Source organism: Eleginops maclovinus, chromosome 6 (assembly GCF_036324505.1).
Source record: "Eleginops maclovinus isolate JMC-PN-2008 ecotype Puerto Natales chromosome 6, JC_Emac_rtc_rv5, whole genome shotgun sequence".
Taxonomy (NCBI): Eukaryota; Metazoa; Chordata; class Actinopteri; order Perciformes; family Eleginopidae; genus Eleginops; species Eleginops maclovinus.
The window spans coordinates 20993965-21009740 of record NC_086354.1 but is presented as its reverse complement, the minus strand read 5'-3'; the positions used below and the strand labels follow the sequence as shown (position 1 = coordinate 21009740).

General features: G+C 39.7%; 1 protein-coding gene across 1 annotated transcript in view; it reads left to right on the top strand.

The window, feature by feature from the left end:
• The window catches only part of ak5 (adenylate kinase 5), a 61301-nt gene that overhangs the window by 10954 nt on the left and 34571 nt on the right, over window positions 1-15776 (top strand). Inside the window, 2 exon segments of the mRNA XM_063886812.1 lie at window positions 1076-1189; window positions 12669-12860. Of these exon segments, the coding sequence (XP_063742882.1) occupies window positions 1076-1189; window positions 12669-12860 (306 nt within the window).

The following is a 15776-nucleotide window of genomic DNA, read 5'->3' as shown; positions in this document are numbered from 1 at the left end:
ATGGCCCTGCCACGAGATTCAGTGATAAAAGCAGCTAAAGACCCATCTTTAATGTATGGCAATTCAAAAGGATTGAGAAAAGCTGTGCATCAATTTCATAAAAGCTACTAAAAGCAAATACTATAGTTAGCTTTTTGTCTCAGTAGTGCTTCATTTTCATTCCCATTTTGCAATAATGATACGGCACGTGCCCTTAAATCAAACTGCAATTTTAGAAAATATGTTACGCCTTGCTGCTAGATACTGTTATGCGATATATATGTTACTTTAACAATCTAAACTTAGCCATAAAGTGGATCAGAGGGCTTTTCTTGATCCTCTACATGTATACACCAATATGTTTGGTGGGATCTACGTAGATTATGTTTAATCTCAGTGAAGTCTGTCAGGTCGCTGCCTTTATTATGGAGGGAAATTGAACGTCTGTTACTCAGCGATGGCCGTGGATGTTATTTTTAGATCGGAGGGTTGTATCTCTGCCATATCGTATGATGCATTCATCTCAGGGAAATACATTCGAACATGTCGACCTCCTCCAGCCAAGAGGAAGTAAATGATGCTGAAAGAGGCTGGCAGTGTCTCGCTTCAGCTGCAATCACAACAGTTCTCCTGCTGCAGTCAGATATATTAAAATATAATTGGATAACAGATGTATTATAGTGTTGGATCCTCCAGTGTCTTTGCAGCTTTCTATTAACCTGCTTTATGACTCTATCTCCGCCTCTCGTTCATTTTCAAGTGGTTTTAACTAATATTCAACCTTGATGAATCTGGGAATTGAAGCAACATTAACAGAACTAATCTCCCCCTTCATGCTGCGAATGGAAAAGCAAATTACAACTGTGAACCTTTATGATTAATAATTTGCAGCTCAAATCTCCCATGACACCAGTAGCTCACTCACTCACTCACAGCATTTAAAATGTAATAAATAAGTGTGGAAGGCCGTAAACTCAAGCATCAGGATCATTGTGGAGCTCTTGATCAGAAATCCAATAAAGCTCCTGTTGATATGGTTATCGTTTTTCGATGATTATACAAAATGACAAATCCCGGTTCTTTGTTTGTCCACCAGGAGACAACGATAACCGAAATAAAGCAGAAGATCATGAAGATACCGGACGCTAGCGGCATCGTCATAGATGGATTCCCTCGAGACGTTGGACAGGCTTTGTCCTTTGAAGACCAGGTGAGGAACATAATTCTATACTTTGTCCAACATATTACACATCCCTTCCGCTTTTTATCTCCCTACAGATATTTCCACCTGTGACGATCCGAAACAAATGATATCTTTCTTTTGGCATCCAGACAAGTTTCAGAGTCCAACAGACAATGAGCTACGCAAGTGGCACCAGCTTCCAGCCAAATATGTAAACAAGTCTGTCGCTCTCCACACACTCGTGCTGTTATCTCTCAGGTTTTATCTCACGGTGTGAGATCTGAGGATAGCAGCGTCGGTTGCTCAATGCTCTAACTCGCGCTGCCTGAGTTTGATGCTGCACAAAGTGTCCGTTTAACCTCGTCACTCGTCAGGGCATTTAGACTCTTGGACAAGCTGTAAATATCTGATCAGTTTTGTATTTTCATCTTAAAAAAGTGATATTTTAACTGTAGAAATGATTACCAACACTTATTATTTACATTATATACAACACTTAACACCTTTAAGGTCCTTTGAGCTGTCCTGGACATCATGAAGAATAGCGTCTTTCTTTATTATCAGATTCACCTAAACTTTGATTTAGAGTTTTACAACAACAGATACAGTATAAGTTGTTGTGGATTATTAAGTGCAGTGTATAGACTGTAAATAAAAAGTGGGTCAAGCCATAAACTATAGGTTCTGGATTACTGTTTTCATGCTTTGAGTTGAGCATTTTGGCTATCGGCATTTTTGTTTTTTGGCTGTTGCCTTCTAAGCTTTTAGCAGTCATCATCTTGGTGTTCTGAAACCAGAAGCGACACAAGAGCGACACTGTAGATCCCTGAAGAAAAGATTTCAGCAGCCGGATCTGCAGCCCAGAGAGGGTTCATTAGGAGGGCCTGACATGAAAGAAGCTCTCTATCAAAGATACTGACGGATGGTTTGGTTAATGATTTACTCTCTGTTTGATACATGATGTAAGTTGTTATGGACTAGCTGTTATATTTCATCTGAAATGCATGCAATAAACCAGCGGATATTTATTTACTTTAATATCTAATTTAGTGTAACATTTTATTGACCTTTAAGTGACACTGTACTCACAGTGCCACCGCTCAAAGTGTTTCAGCTGCTGTTGCTCCGCTATTCAACAGTTTTGTCTCCATTCACTGCCCAGTCACTGCTGTGTGTTCATGAAATGAGCAGGTAGTGACACAGCGAGCAAGGACACACTCTTTGTGTTGTCATTGAACATCTGACCTGCTAAAGCACTCCTGAGCAAGACTACCTGCCAGAATTATTTTGGGTGTTTGGACCCGCTTTCTAAGAATGACTGAAGCATACGTGCAGGTTTTGTATGTCATGAAAGTTGAGTTGATTTCCCATAAAGAGCCACGTTATGATGCAACAGACGGATAATAAATGATAAAAGGTAGTTGTTTTTCTGACAACAAATAAGCTATAAATATATATTGTACAGCAGTGTTTCCGTCTAGCCTGAGCGCCCTGATTGAATGTATCGTTACAGTTGACCGGCACACTTGTGGCACAATGGTCGATTGCTTTTAGAAGGATTGATTCTATTAATCACATTTAAGCTCACTTAACATTTATCAACTTCTAAATGTGCTCTAAATGACTTTAAAGTGGATACCGTTTATGTGGGTCAGTGTGGGTGAAGCTGACTGTATAATCCGATCATTTCTATGCTGCTCAGAGTAATGATGATTTGGAAGAAAAGCAAATGGCCATTATCATAAGGCTGTTAAACAAAAAGCATAATTACTTAATTAATAGTATGATTTGGGTTGTTTGCGAAAGTGTTGAAGAAGACACGTTAGGATTGACCTGTTGGTGAACTCTCTGCTAGCATGTGGTGTTACATGCAAGGATGTTGCACTTACATTTCTGACTTTTCCCCCCTGAATTAAGTCTGTAAGTAAACCTTAGTGTCTCCTATAGACTGTATATATAAACCTCTACATCACTGTGTAGAAGAGCCTGCAGCAGCTCCATGAATCAAATACTTGGTGTAAAGCATCAGGTTATATATGGGTCACTTGAAATGGCTTCAACTGAAAAGACAGAAAAGGATCAGGACGAACACTGCCTGAGAAAGCCGTTATGGAGAAACATACACTTCGTTTGACTTTTGCTGGTAGAAGTAGGTCTGGTTTTAATCATTTTCATAGAGAGAAATGCAGGGATTGGTTATATTGGCAAAGAAATCTCACAAATATTGCAGAGATTGGATGACTTTGCATAGATTTTTGCAATACCACAATAGAAAAATACTGGATGAGAGTTAATTAAGCTAAACTAGGCCAAGATACGCTGAGAAAAGATGCGTTTATACAAGATTAGATAGGGTAAGAATGTTTTACAAAGAAATGACGAAGTAGAAAAGACTACATACTGTGTATACTGTATACATACGGTCAAAAATGTCCCAAATTGTGTTCAATAAAGTACTTCTTAGTGCATCAATGTGTGGGGCAATAAATGTCTCCTAGCATCAGGGTATAATGTAATACGGCTTCTTTGTAGACACTAAGTTTATGTTTCTACACCACGCTTGTTAGCTGCCTTCTGTTGTGAGTGTAACAATCAACCCGCCATGTGTTTTCTTAATGCGTCACTTAAGGAAGAATGATGCGTCACAAACTCGTCGGCTTTTAATGGTGATTGAATGTGTGTTTGTAGGGTCCTGCAGGGAGAGCCACATTGGCCTCTTCTGGAGGTGCGTTTAGAGAAAGATGGCATGGCGCTTTATCTTGTCCTCTTTCCAGTAAACACATGTGAACATCTATTTAATGTAGGCAGCCACAGGCAAGTAACTGGCTGCACAGGGTCCGTCTGCTCCAGTCAGTTATGGTAACAAGCGATGCAAAAAAGGCAATCTCTGACTGTCGTACTGTGTTTCTTTTTTCTGTATTTCACACCAATTACACGCACAACCTCTTACACATAACGATAGTGCACACAATCTTTTACCAATCATGGGACGTATACATAAATGTAGAATACAGATGCACACACATGAATAAGTCATACGAACATATTTACACACATGGAGGCACATCAATAAATAGGGAAACACTTCTTTATCTACTATACCGTACACACATATGCAGAGCAATCAGGGCCTCCCTACAGAATGAGTGCATACATGAATATAACATGCACACTGTGGGCAGTAAGATGTATCATTAACTTGTTTTTGAATTTGCTTTGGTTATATCAGCTGGAACGAATGAATGAGGATGAGTCATGTCTTAAGTGGTTGATTAGGAATCATCGCCTGCAGATATGATGAATATTAGCATCAACACTCAGTGGATAAATGCTGTTTTGTGCTTATTCAATTACTCTTGCAGCAATGTTTGTGTAAACAAGGTTTTCTTCAATAGAATACTGGTGTTGGGTTTGTATTTTTTTTTTTACCAATGCATTAGTGTGGGTCAGAATTAAGAGCGTTTTGAGCGTCATGATGACCAAAATGCTTTTAAAGAGCGATTTTTCCCCATAAAATGAAGAAACCTGGATTGTTGGGGGCTTAACATTGTCACCATAGACATTTTGCCTGCATTAGTACACTACTTTCAACAGAGGATTTTAAGCTCATATGAAAGTAATGAGCATGTAAAGTAAGTGGACTGCTACTTGGAGAGGTCCCAGTTCACCTCCTGGGCCCTGCTGTGGTGCCCTTGAGCAAGGCACCGGACACCTCCAATCCCCCCCTCCCCATTGCTCCCCGGGCACTGCACAATAGCTGCCCACTGCTCCTAGTACTAGGATGGGTTAAATGCAGAGGACCAATTTCACTGTGTGTGCTCTGCTGTGTGCATGTATGTGACTAATAAAGAGGGTTTCATCCTCCGACTCTATCCAGCATGTACATTATTTTATTTATGTTAAGTTTAAATTGTGCATTATTTTCCTTCACTTTTTCTGTAGTTTTGTATTAGAAATAGTCTGTATCCTCAAAGAAAAACTGATGTATTGCAGCAATCTGGTTCAGGCCTTGTGTTCTTTGGCTCAACGCATAAACCAAATATGGACAGCTGTCATGTCAGTGTAGTTGTCTTTCGATAAATATAAGATGTCTTTTTATGAAGAGAGCCATGAGAGCTCGTAATTTTGTCGCTGCTGTCCCAAAGCCCAGCAGATTCCGCTTGTGTTCATGTTCCGTGTTTGAACGAAGGGAGATTACATACTGTATGTGGCTGGCTCGTGCACAGAGAGAGGACTTTTCTACCCAGAGAACACCCACATAATCCTGCACGCCATATCTCATTCATAGAGCTCACAATTAAGCTGTTACCATGGTTGTTATCATCATTTCCAGCTGTTTCTGGCGCAGATAGGATTTAATATTGTCAATACTATAACATTTAAATAAAAACAGATATGAATAACAGGCATTCCTACATTAAAGTAGCATGAAAAGTCTCAGTTTGAATGTTTATTTCAGCTAAGTAGAGTATATGGATTGATGACAGTTTGCAAATGAGCGCCAGGGGTTAGATAAGGACCCGAGGAAGTTCACTGCAGATGTAGTCTCGTATATAACAAACGTATACTGTTTATTACTGTGTCCAAGCAACCGCTCAAAAACAGCTCCGACAGACGTTGCTGATTGGCTGGGAACTGATGACGTCTCACCTAACATTGATGAATATTGATACAGATGCAGAAGCCCTTGATTTACAATAGAAGTGAAACATTATTGTTATTAAATGGCCTTGTGTTGAGCTCAGGAGCAACGGGAGAAGACAACAGTGGTATGCTTTATCAGATAATAAGCAGAGTTCTTATCATTTGTGTATTGAGAGTGCAATAATGGCAGTGTCTTTCCCTCGTTTTTCAAAATCTTGTTTTTGTAACCCCCCCCCTTGTTGGTGGAGGATGATTATGAGTATCGTGGAACACTGATTTTCCATTGTGCTTTCATTTTACTTATAACCATGGGCTCATGAGTTGAACAAGTGGTGCCCTTTAGTGCTTGGCAGCCTTTTTCTCACCTGGGTTTCAACTCTCATGCTAAAAGCATGTTGCCCTACTTTAATGGTTGAAGGTTGTGGTATGCAGCCTGAAAAGGAATACCAGCAGAAGCCACTCAACCTTTTAAAAGATCCATCAGAAGACGGTTAGTAAAGATGCAAATAAAACAGTATTTAACCATTTTTTATTAGCATTAAATGTGACTGATTCTTATTTATCAGTGATAGGTATGGATTTTGTTTCCTAAGTGTGTCACCCTACATTGTTGAAAACAAACCTTTGCCCTTGTAGAGGAAACAAGCTTATATTAGCACAAAGACTCTAAACAAGGGGACACAGTTAGCCTTTTTCAGACTATCACTAAGGAACATATTAGTCAGTTTAATCATGCAGAAAACGTGGGAGAAAACCCAGTTTAGGAATGTAAATATGTTACACCATTCCCTTGCCTGGCACAGTTTGCCCTTTTTAGCCGATGCCGGCTGTCTGGAGTCTTTATGCTAATTTTAGCCATAACCGCAGTTTAGCTTAAGGGGGGTTTCTGACTTTCTCCCAAATATTTAAATACCTACAAACCTGCAAATAAACTGCGCTCTTAAAGGAATTGATGTGCACTATTTTATGCAGGTAACTGCAGCTGGATGCAGATAGAAGAAGCGTTTCAGAGGGTGCTAGTGTTCTTAAACTTTGGGCCATCGAGTTTGACTAGTTTTTCCTTTTGCTTCCAGCTGCTATGCTAAGCTAAGCGAATGGTCTCCTGGATGTAGCTACGTAGAGCGAATAAAAAGGTATTGATCCTTCATGTAGGAAGAGTCAAAGTACGTTTATTATTTCAGTGTGCTTATTTTTGGTTGCTTGGACCTCTTAGTCACCTCATACAGCTCTGAATGAAACTGAAAATGTTCAAGCGCCTGCATCTCCAACCTATATCAACTGTCATATCAAGACGACATTAAATCAGCTGCATTTCCACATTATCTGCTCTTAGTAGTGTCAAACAAGATGTTGTCTTTTTAGGAACAGAAAATGGAACACCTGAGAGAGGTAAAAGCATTTTGGAAACAATAGTGTTTAGTCAGGGACAAGTACTCTACTGTGATTATATGCACTCAGCGATTCATCAGAGACTTTGATTTAAGAAAGAAAAGAACATTCTTACTGACTCTTAAAGGCTGTTTTGCAACCTTTAACAGTAAGCATTTCAGAGGAGGATGTAAATGCCCAATTACAATTTAAAAGCCTTTTTCAACATGGCAATTTCGTAGAGAATTTGCATGGAAATTGTCACGCTTGAATACACATCATTAACACACAAACCATTCCCTCTGCAGAGCTTCAGTGTGCAGAATATTTGTAAAAACCCTCAAATGGTTAGATCCGACTGGGTGATACATTGACTCTCCAAATTACCGAATCAGCACTACATGAATAAAATACAAATGTAGAAAGTGCATTGTTATTTTGGATGCCCTGAAGGACAGTTGTGGGAGCTGTGAGTGTTTCTCTGGGGATCCACAACATCCACTTCCATCATCTACCCTCTCCCCATGCTTCTACTTTGCCCTTTACAACATCACAGCAGCCATTTTTGATTCGCTCCAGTGGGACGCCACAAACGCCCTACTCCTCTTTTAGCTGCCTGGGAGAACGTCTATCCTTTCATCTACACCCCCAGGCTTTTTACCCCCCACCTTCCATCGACTACAGAGGTGTCATTTTATCCATTTATTCTCTTCAATCTACCTGTGTGTTTCTAAATCTGCCACGAACACATCTATCGTTTATCTTTTTTTAGCAATTGATCAATCGTCAAAGGTTATTTATCAAGCAGAATTGCCAAACACTGCAAATAAAGGTGAAGATTTGCTGCTTTGGAAATCAAATAGTTGCCTGTTTTGTTGTGAAAGTTGTGCAAAAATAAGCAATTTTCCCTATTTTGTTATATTTGACTATTATACAAAGGTAAAGTAATAGTTGTGATACAATGACTGTTGGCCCGAGGTTGTGATCGATCAATCGCTGTCATGTGGTCTTTAAGTACTCATCCATCATGATGAATAACAAAAAGGACAAAACAACCAAACAGAGCAGTTTGTATCTTCAGTGTGGACGCCAACACCCCTCCCCAAAATCAGAGAGAAATTAAACATAATGCTTTGAGAACGAATTACCTCAAATTGCAAGAGCACTTGGCTTCATCGAGCTCCTGCTGTGAGACAGATTTCTGCAGGCTAACAAAGGAGAGTTGCAAAGACTGAAAGGATGCAAACTTACAAAGCTCTCATGCTCGAAATGTGTTTTGTGTTACTGAATGCAGAAGTGAGCGTTTATGATCCAGCTTCTGGAAGATAATTCCACTAAACGGAAAGTGGAATTATGGCCAAAATAAAACGGAGCGCTACCTTGCTTAAAATTACAGATTTCTCTAAACATTTGAGATACATATTTTAGGAGCCATCTCTGTTTTCCCTTTCCTGTAGTGTGTTATATTGGCTTGTGCGCATGTAAATGGTCTGCAAAGGCCAAAATCCCAAAGTTCCCTCTAGATGGAGTTTCTCTCCCACACATTCGCCCCCACCCTACCTGAAACGCCTCCATTGGACCCCTTTGTTTACTTCCGTAACATAATGACATCACTATAAAACACATGCACTTCTATTGGCTAAAGCTCCAACTCTCTAGGTCTTGCAGCATCGCAGCAGAGTTACATTTCCACAAATCTAGTCTTAAAGGTCTCTTATTATGCTATATTTGAACAATATATTGTAGGGCAATATCTATACAATGCATACATATGTGAAGTGTTTTGCTCAAAATACCAAACAGATCCATTGTAGCATGCCTCATCCCCCTCTATTTCAGCCCTGTTCCTGAGGTGCTGATTCTGTGACAGTCGCTTTATATTTGAGCTGATCTGAAGCTGGCCACACCCCTTTGGAGCGTCATGCAGCTCACTGTGAAGAGAGACGTTTCTAACGGAGAAACTCAGCAAAACTTCCCAGTTTTTACCACAAGAACAGAGACATTATATGTATTATATATACAACAACTATAAGTCCCTCCTGCTGAATACACAGACACACAGAGGTGCTGAGGAGGGCATTCAGCTCGCAACTTTATATGGGGGACGATAGGTTGGGACGTGTCACGTGGGCGGGACCTTGCCATGAGTTCAATGTAAAGCCAGCCCACATTTTGGTTATGATGTCAAGTCCGCAGCAATTCTGGATCAGCTCGTTTGTACCCCTGTTCTTAGAGATGTGGGTGAGTCTCCTTACACACCGGGGACACATATTTAAAAGACATCAAAAAGTGCATTTTGCATAATAGGGGACCTTTAATATCTAATTCAGTAAAACATCCATGAAAGGTAATAACTGTCGTGTTTGGCACAGGCCAACATCTGCCTGCGTGCGTGTGCATGCGTGCGTGTGTGTGTGTGTGTTATACAGAGGAAGCCTACTTCATGCTTCCTGGCATTTAAGCAAGAGAGATAGCATCACTGACTGTTAGCATTTAAGACTATTTCTTAGAATATACACTGTTGTGTGATTACATGATAATACATTGCTGGAAACATTTGAATGATTGTAAGAAAAAAACAGAGAAAATAAAAACCATGATCATGTGTGCTGTCACTATGGTAACAGAAACTTTGAATTTGCAAGAGTCAGAAAAAGACTCCCGATGCAGGAGTGGATTTCGCCTCAATAGACTAGTGCTATTTTTGGCTCTGGATGCGAGCCAGATTAAAATGCAGACTCTGGAGTCTTCATAAAGTGCATTTCATCGAACAAAGCAGGAAAACAAGCATCAGAGTATGAATGGTATCTTGATGCTTTTTATAGACAGAAGTCCCCTGAGGTGGCGTGCTCGGTCAAGAACATGAATATATTTGACTCTTTTCAGAGAACGACTAACCTCACCTAAACAGGTCACAGCCATAGAAACCGAGTTGTTTCCCTTTGCTGCTGCTTTGCATTAGTTAGATAAAAGCATCCTCCGCCGTTCTTTAAATAGCCAGCGTGCACGTCAGCGTGTTTGCTTCACGTCCTCACTGGTTACCCAGGAATGTTTTTGTGTATTGGATTTCATGAAAACAGAAGCTGCTCATTGTCCTGTCACAAATTAAATCTCCATTACTCAGGTCTGAGTCAAAGCTGCTGCTGTCGTTTGACCTTTCCCTTTAAAGCAAAACAGCTAGTGTTTATTTTCACATCGTGGCAACAGCCGCTTAAGGCCTCCCTCCTGATTGAAGTGAAATGAGCTGAACGAGTTTGCCGGTAACTTTTAATAAGCACACATCAGGTAATGTGATTTAGTTTATCCTTCCAAGAGAACAAATTCATACAATTCCTACTGGATAAATATCGATATGAATACTCCTTGAAATTAAAATATTCTCATTTCAATATTATCTCTTTTACATATTTTCTGATGAAGGTCATGTTATTCACTCTCACAATATCTGATTCCTAATGTCTGTTTCTTAAAAACAACTCATTCAAGCAGCTGTATTTATTCATTATCCTCCTCAAAACTACCTTGCAAGAGATTACAATCAAACAGGTTTTAATTTACACCCCAAACTACTGGTATTTTAACTACTCTTTGCCGACAGCTAGAACTAGTGTTCCTCCTGATTCTAAATTTAAAGGTTTCATTGTGATATTCACAGTAGCTACAGAGCAGTTATGGCAATCACAATTCAACATAGAGATATATATAATACATAACAAGAATAGAAGTGGTGCAAGAAGAAACAGAGTAGAAATTGAATAGTGCAAGATCACGTTGCACGACCAACGTTCAAGTAAATTTAGAAGAAGACTTTGTTAAGTTTCAAGGGTTCAATGTGCACAGTCGCTACAGTGTAGTTTGGCATTGAAAATCTTAGGTACCGAGCTCCTCTAACATATTATAAAAGGACAAAATAAAATAGATATAATAAAGTAAAACTTAGAAAAGTAGTGCAAAATGAATAGTGAATATTTAAGCTAAATTATGCTTGGCATGATGGAAGTGATCAAGTATATTATGCAGGATTCTAAGTTCATGAAGCAGAATGAAATATACAATAACAGAATGTAAGAGTTAACATTAAATATTGTACAATTAAATACTGTTTGTAATTAAATAAATAGTGGGATGCAACCAGGTACATTTTTTGAAAGCACTTCACAGCTCAGGTGTTGAACAGCCTTACCTTCCCTGGGAACACAGTTATTCCCAAGCCCTGAGGGACTTAAGTACATAAATATACAGAATTTCAACTTCTACTCGGTACTGAAGTACCAACATCCGTTGTTATTATTTTCTCTGAGATTTCAGAGCATCTAGTCATAAAAATAAATTCAAAAACAACACATAAAGCTCAAAGCAGCACTTAATATTACCAATGGACCAAATGGCTAGAATGTAAAGGGGGTTGATCATAGAGACTAAACCACTGATTATTATCAACTCACTCAGCTTTATGTATAGCATTTAAGCATCTATTAGGTCAATATTTGGACTGTTGTGTGATCTCAACACAATCTTTGTTTCGAACAGCAAAAATGTGGATATTTTGTAGAAATTTGTGTTTGTCATGTACAGTTTATAAATTGTGATATACCTGCTGAGCACCAAATAGCAGACACAGTCAGGGTCTAGCTGGGGAACATAGTGGAACATTTATCAGCTCAGCAACAGATATTTCCCTTCAGTGCGGCAAGGACCAAAAACAGCTGACAGACTTAGAGAGCAGTGAGTTTTACACAGGTTGCCTGAAGGAACAACTCCAATATAAACACCTTGGTTGTTTTAGAACAAGCTGTATAAAATGATATATATGCAGGACAGGAATCCAAATCAAAACTTCAATTACCTCTAAGATACGAAAACACTTCAAACATTTTGGTTGGGGCAGCCATAGCAACTATGAATAATTTAAGAGTCACCATGTGCGGATAACATAAAGGGGTCTGTTGCGTCTTGAGCTGTCGAATCGCACTCTATAACTGGCCCCGCTTATACATCTGATGTCTGAAATAGAAAACCTCCGTCACTGTCATGGAAAAAGGCTGCATGTGTGATCATACCTATAATGTCATACGATGTTACTCATGTCACAAAGAAGGAGAAGTGTTCCGTTAAAACAAAGACAATATGTCTGCATGTGGCAGGTGATGATGTGGGGAGAGTGCAGTTTAGCATCCTGTCTGACTCCTGACTACTGATATTCCCAACTGGATTAAAAATCCATCTACTTTCAATGCTTTCCCTTAAGTGGTGGACTCACTTGGAAATCCACACAATATATGTCAAAATCTTGCGACTTGACTGAGTATTAAGTCTTTTTCTGGTGTGATTGCATTTGACATTTTGACCTTCGCCCATTGACTGAGAATGAGACTGATCCTAATCTGCAGCTCCGGGCTGAAGCCTCCTCAGGGTTAAACCGTGACCGTCACAGATGAATGAAGGTTTATCTGAGTGGCTGTAAGGTTTTATATGTCTCTCTGTGTGCCGGTAGATCTGCACTCCTGACCTGGTGGTGTTCCTGGCCTGCACCAACCACCGCTTGAAGGAGAGGCTGCAGAAACGAGCCGAGCAGCAGGGACGACCGGACGACAACCCCAAGGCCATCGACCGCCGCCTGACCAACTTCAAACAGAACACCATTCCTCTGGTCAAATACTTCCAGGAGAGGGGCCATATTGTTACGGTGAGGAATAACATGCATGTCTCTGTGTGTTAGCGTAGGGTTAAAGACGGGGAGAAGTGATAATAAACGTGCACGGTTATTTTCCTAAAGCAGCTCACTATTAATATAATTCAACTATTGTCCGTTGCATGATTTACATCCAATGTCAACTTTCTGGTGCAAACACAGGGAGTAATAACAGGGATTGTAGGAGGTGAGGAGATATGTTTTCCTTATGAAACAAAGTTAACTTTCTGGCGCAGGCTAACCACTATACGTTATGTGTTCACCAACATCTTCACCAACTTGACAACACATGCGCCGCATTTAGAAACCATCGTTTACCCTCTTCTTGTGTCTCTCAACTTTACAGTAACAAATCCCCCAAAATGAATGTGTTAAAAGTCTTGTTTAGAAACATAATTGTGTCTGGTTGCTTGTTTATTCAGGTTTATACTTGCAGCTGTGTGCGATCCCGTTAGCACAAATAAAGGCAATCGGCTTTATTCCCAGTGCACACCAAAAAGACAAATGACAAAGTGAAGCAGCTTTCCAAACCATTTCTTTTTGGCTCCTGATTGTTTTAGAAAAAAGGGAAACGCAGACTTTTTCTGCTGGGACGGAGGAGGGAGTGTTAATGGCAGACCACTGGGATGTTCATTAGTTCGTGTGGTAGAGCGCAGAGGAGCATTGAGTTACCTGCGGTATGTGTGAGCCAGGTGCTAATAGAGTGATTTGCTCCTCCAGAAAACACAGAGCGCCTGCCCACTCTTCAGTCTTATTGATCTGTCTGAGTGTCGCGTCCTCGAAGCAGAGGGAATACTGAATAACTCTTCGACTGCCAGAAACAGATTCTGTTCGCAGGCTTTTAGATTGATGTCTCAGTGCATCGTAAAATCAAATAATCAGGGCAATCTCCGGAGGATCTCACATTGAAATAGTGAAATCAGATGCAAAAAAAGTCAGAGCGGGGTATATCTTTAACTTTCTGTGGTTGATGCTGTAAAGGTGAATCTCTCCAATTTCCAATTTCAATTTCTTTTTGAATATTATCTTTTTATATTCTCCTCATTTTTGTTTCCCTCCATCCCTTTGCTTATTTTGAGGTTCAGGGGTTTGGGAGATAAACCACTCTCTCCCAAAGGGATTCAAGCCTTTGCAGACCATTTACATGCACACAAACCTATATAAAACACTACAGGTAAGGGAAAACCTCCCTTTGAGTTTTCAGGGGGTTTTTTCAGGCACATTTTTCCCTGCCCTTTAGTTAGAGCAATTGAAGAATACTGAGGTAGGAGGACTGTCAGTTCATGCTCATAATTTCAATACAATATGCTTTAAAAATGCAGTTACAGGTTTACTTAGACATCACAGCTAATCAGCACAGAGCTTCAGATGACTTACAAATGACATAAATAACCTTGAAAGCTCCTAATACAAAACCCACAGGAACAATGTGTTGTGTTCCTGTAAAAAAACACCTTTGTCCTAAACCAATTTCTGCTCCGGTTACCTGTGAATTAAAGAAGTCTGCAGACTGAACGTTTTGAGAGCTTATCGGTGGATTTTCTGTCCAGTGAACTCTCTTTGTTGTGGTGCTGGAAAGTCAGAATCGACTCTCAGACACGCAGCTTCACACCACCTCTGTCTTGTTAAATTGTCCTCTCAATCACAGACCTGACACCAGAGAAAAACTGACAGTCAGAAACACTCTCGCTTTAGAAGCCTTCATGTCAAAAGGTGTTTGAGCTGAACACTTGGGCAGTTCTTAAGAGAAATCACAAAAGCTTTGCAGAGGAAAGAGAATCTACATTTCTAGTCAACGGGGAGAGGATGGGATATTCAGAATGATGCTTTGTTTAACAGACAATTGAGGAGGAATTGCTTCTTGTAATTTGAAAATAAAATGATTACATTCAGGACTTTTAGAAATCACCTGCATCATGTTCTGTGTTATCGACGATTGTGCATGTAAATCATCACTGAGGTTCTCTCCCACACACTCCCCCCATGCCTGAAACGCCTCCATTGGACTCCTTTGTTTACTTCAAAGTGACATCACTACGTAACATACTTCTATTGGCTAGCGCTCCAACACATTGTACGTGATAGGGGCGGGACATCTTTAAGCGGTTGACCAATCACAAGCGCAAGCGAACCAATCAGAGCAGACTGGGATCTGGTTTCAGACAGAGGGTGAAAAGAGGTGCTGCAGCACAGGCAGTATGAGAAAAATAAAGAGCTTTCTGAACATTAAAGCATGTCACAGTATAGAGGCAAAAAAAGAAACATGAACCTGTACATAGAATAGCAGTTCCTCTTTAAAATCCCAGTTAAGTATTTTTAACATATTATAAGAAAAACTCAAGATAAAGTTTCTAATCTACCAAGTATTATCTTTATAAAATGGATTAGTCTTCCGACAACCAGCACATATTTCTCCTTGTGAATCCTAAAAGCTACATAACATCTGTGCGGATTAACTGATAGTAAATTCTGAACAGAGAGAAGATTAACGCCGCCTTTCATTAATGGATGAAAGCACACGGCTGGGTAAAGTATTATAAGTCCTAAATTCTCCCCAGACGTCTCTTGAGTCAATTCTTGGTACATTTTCTGTCCATTTATAGTTGTTACCTATTGGCAATCTGTGTCTGCTCTGTCAGAGGAAGAGCATAGTTTAGTATGATGTTAAATTAAAGTTTTCAATAGTGCATCGCTCAAAGTGGCATATCGACAGAAAATATTGAGAAATAATTGACAACAGAACATCTTTAAATGTCTTGTTTTGTCGAACAAAACCCCGAAACCTAAAGATAATTAATTTATAACGATGTAAGACATGGCAAATCTGCAAATCCTCTCTTTTGAAAAACTGCAATCAGAGAATGTTTGACAATTTCTTAAGCTTTTTTTATCTTTTAAATTGACTGAAAC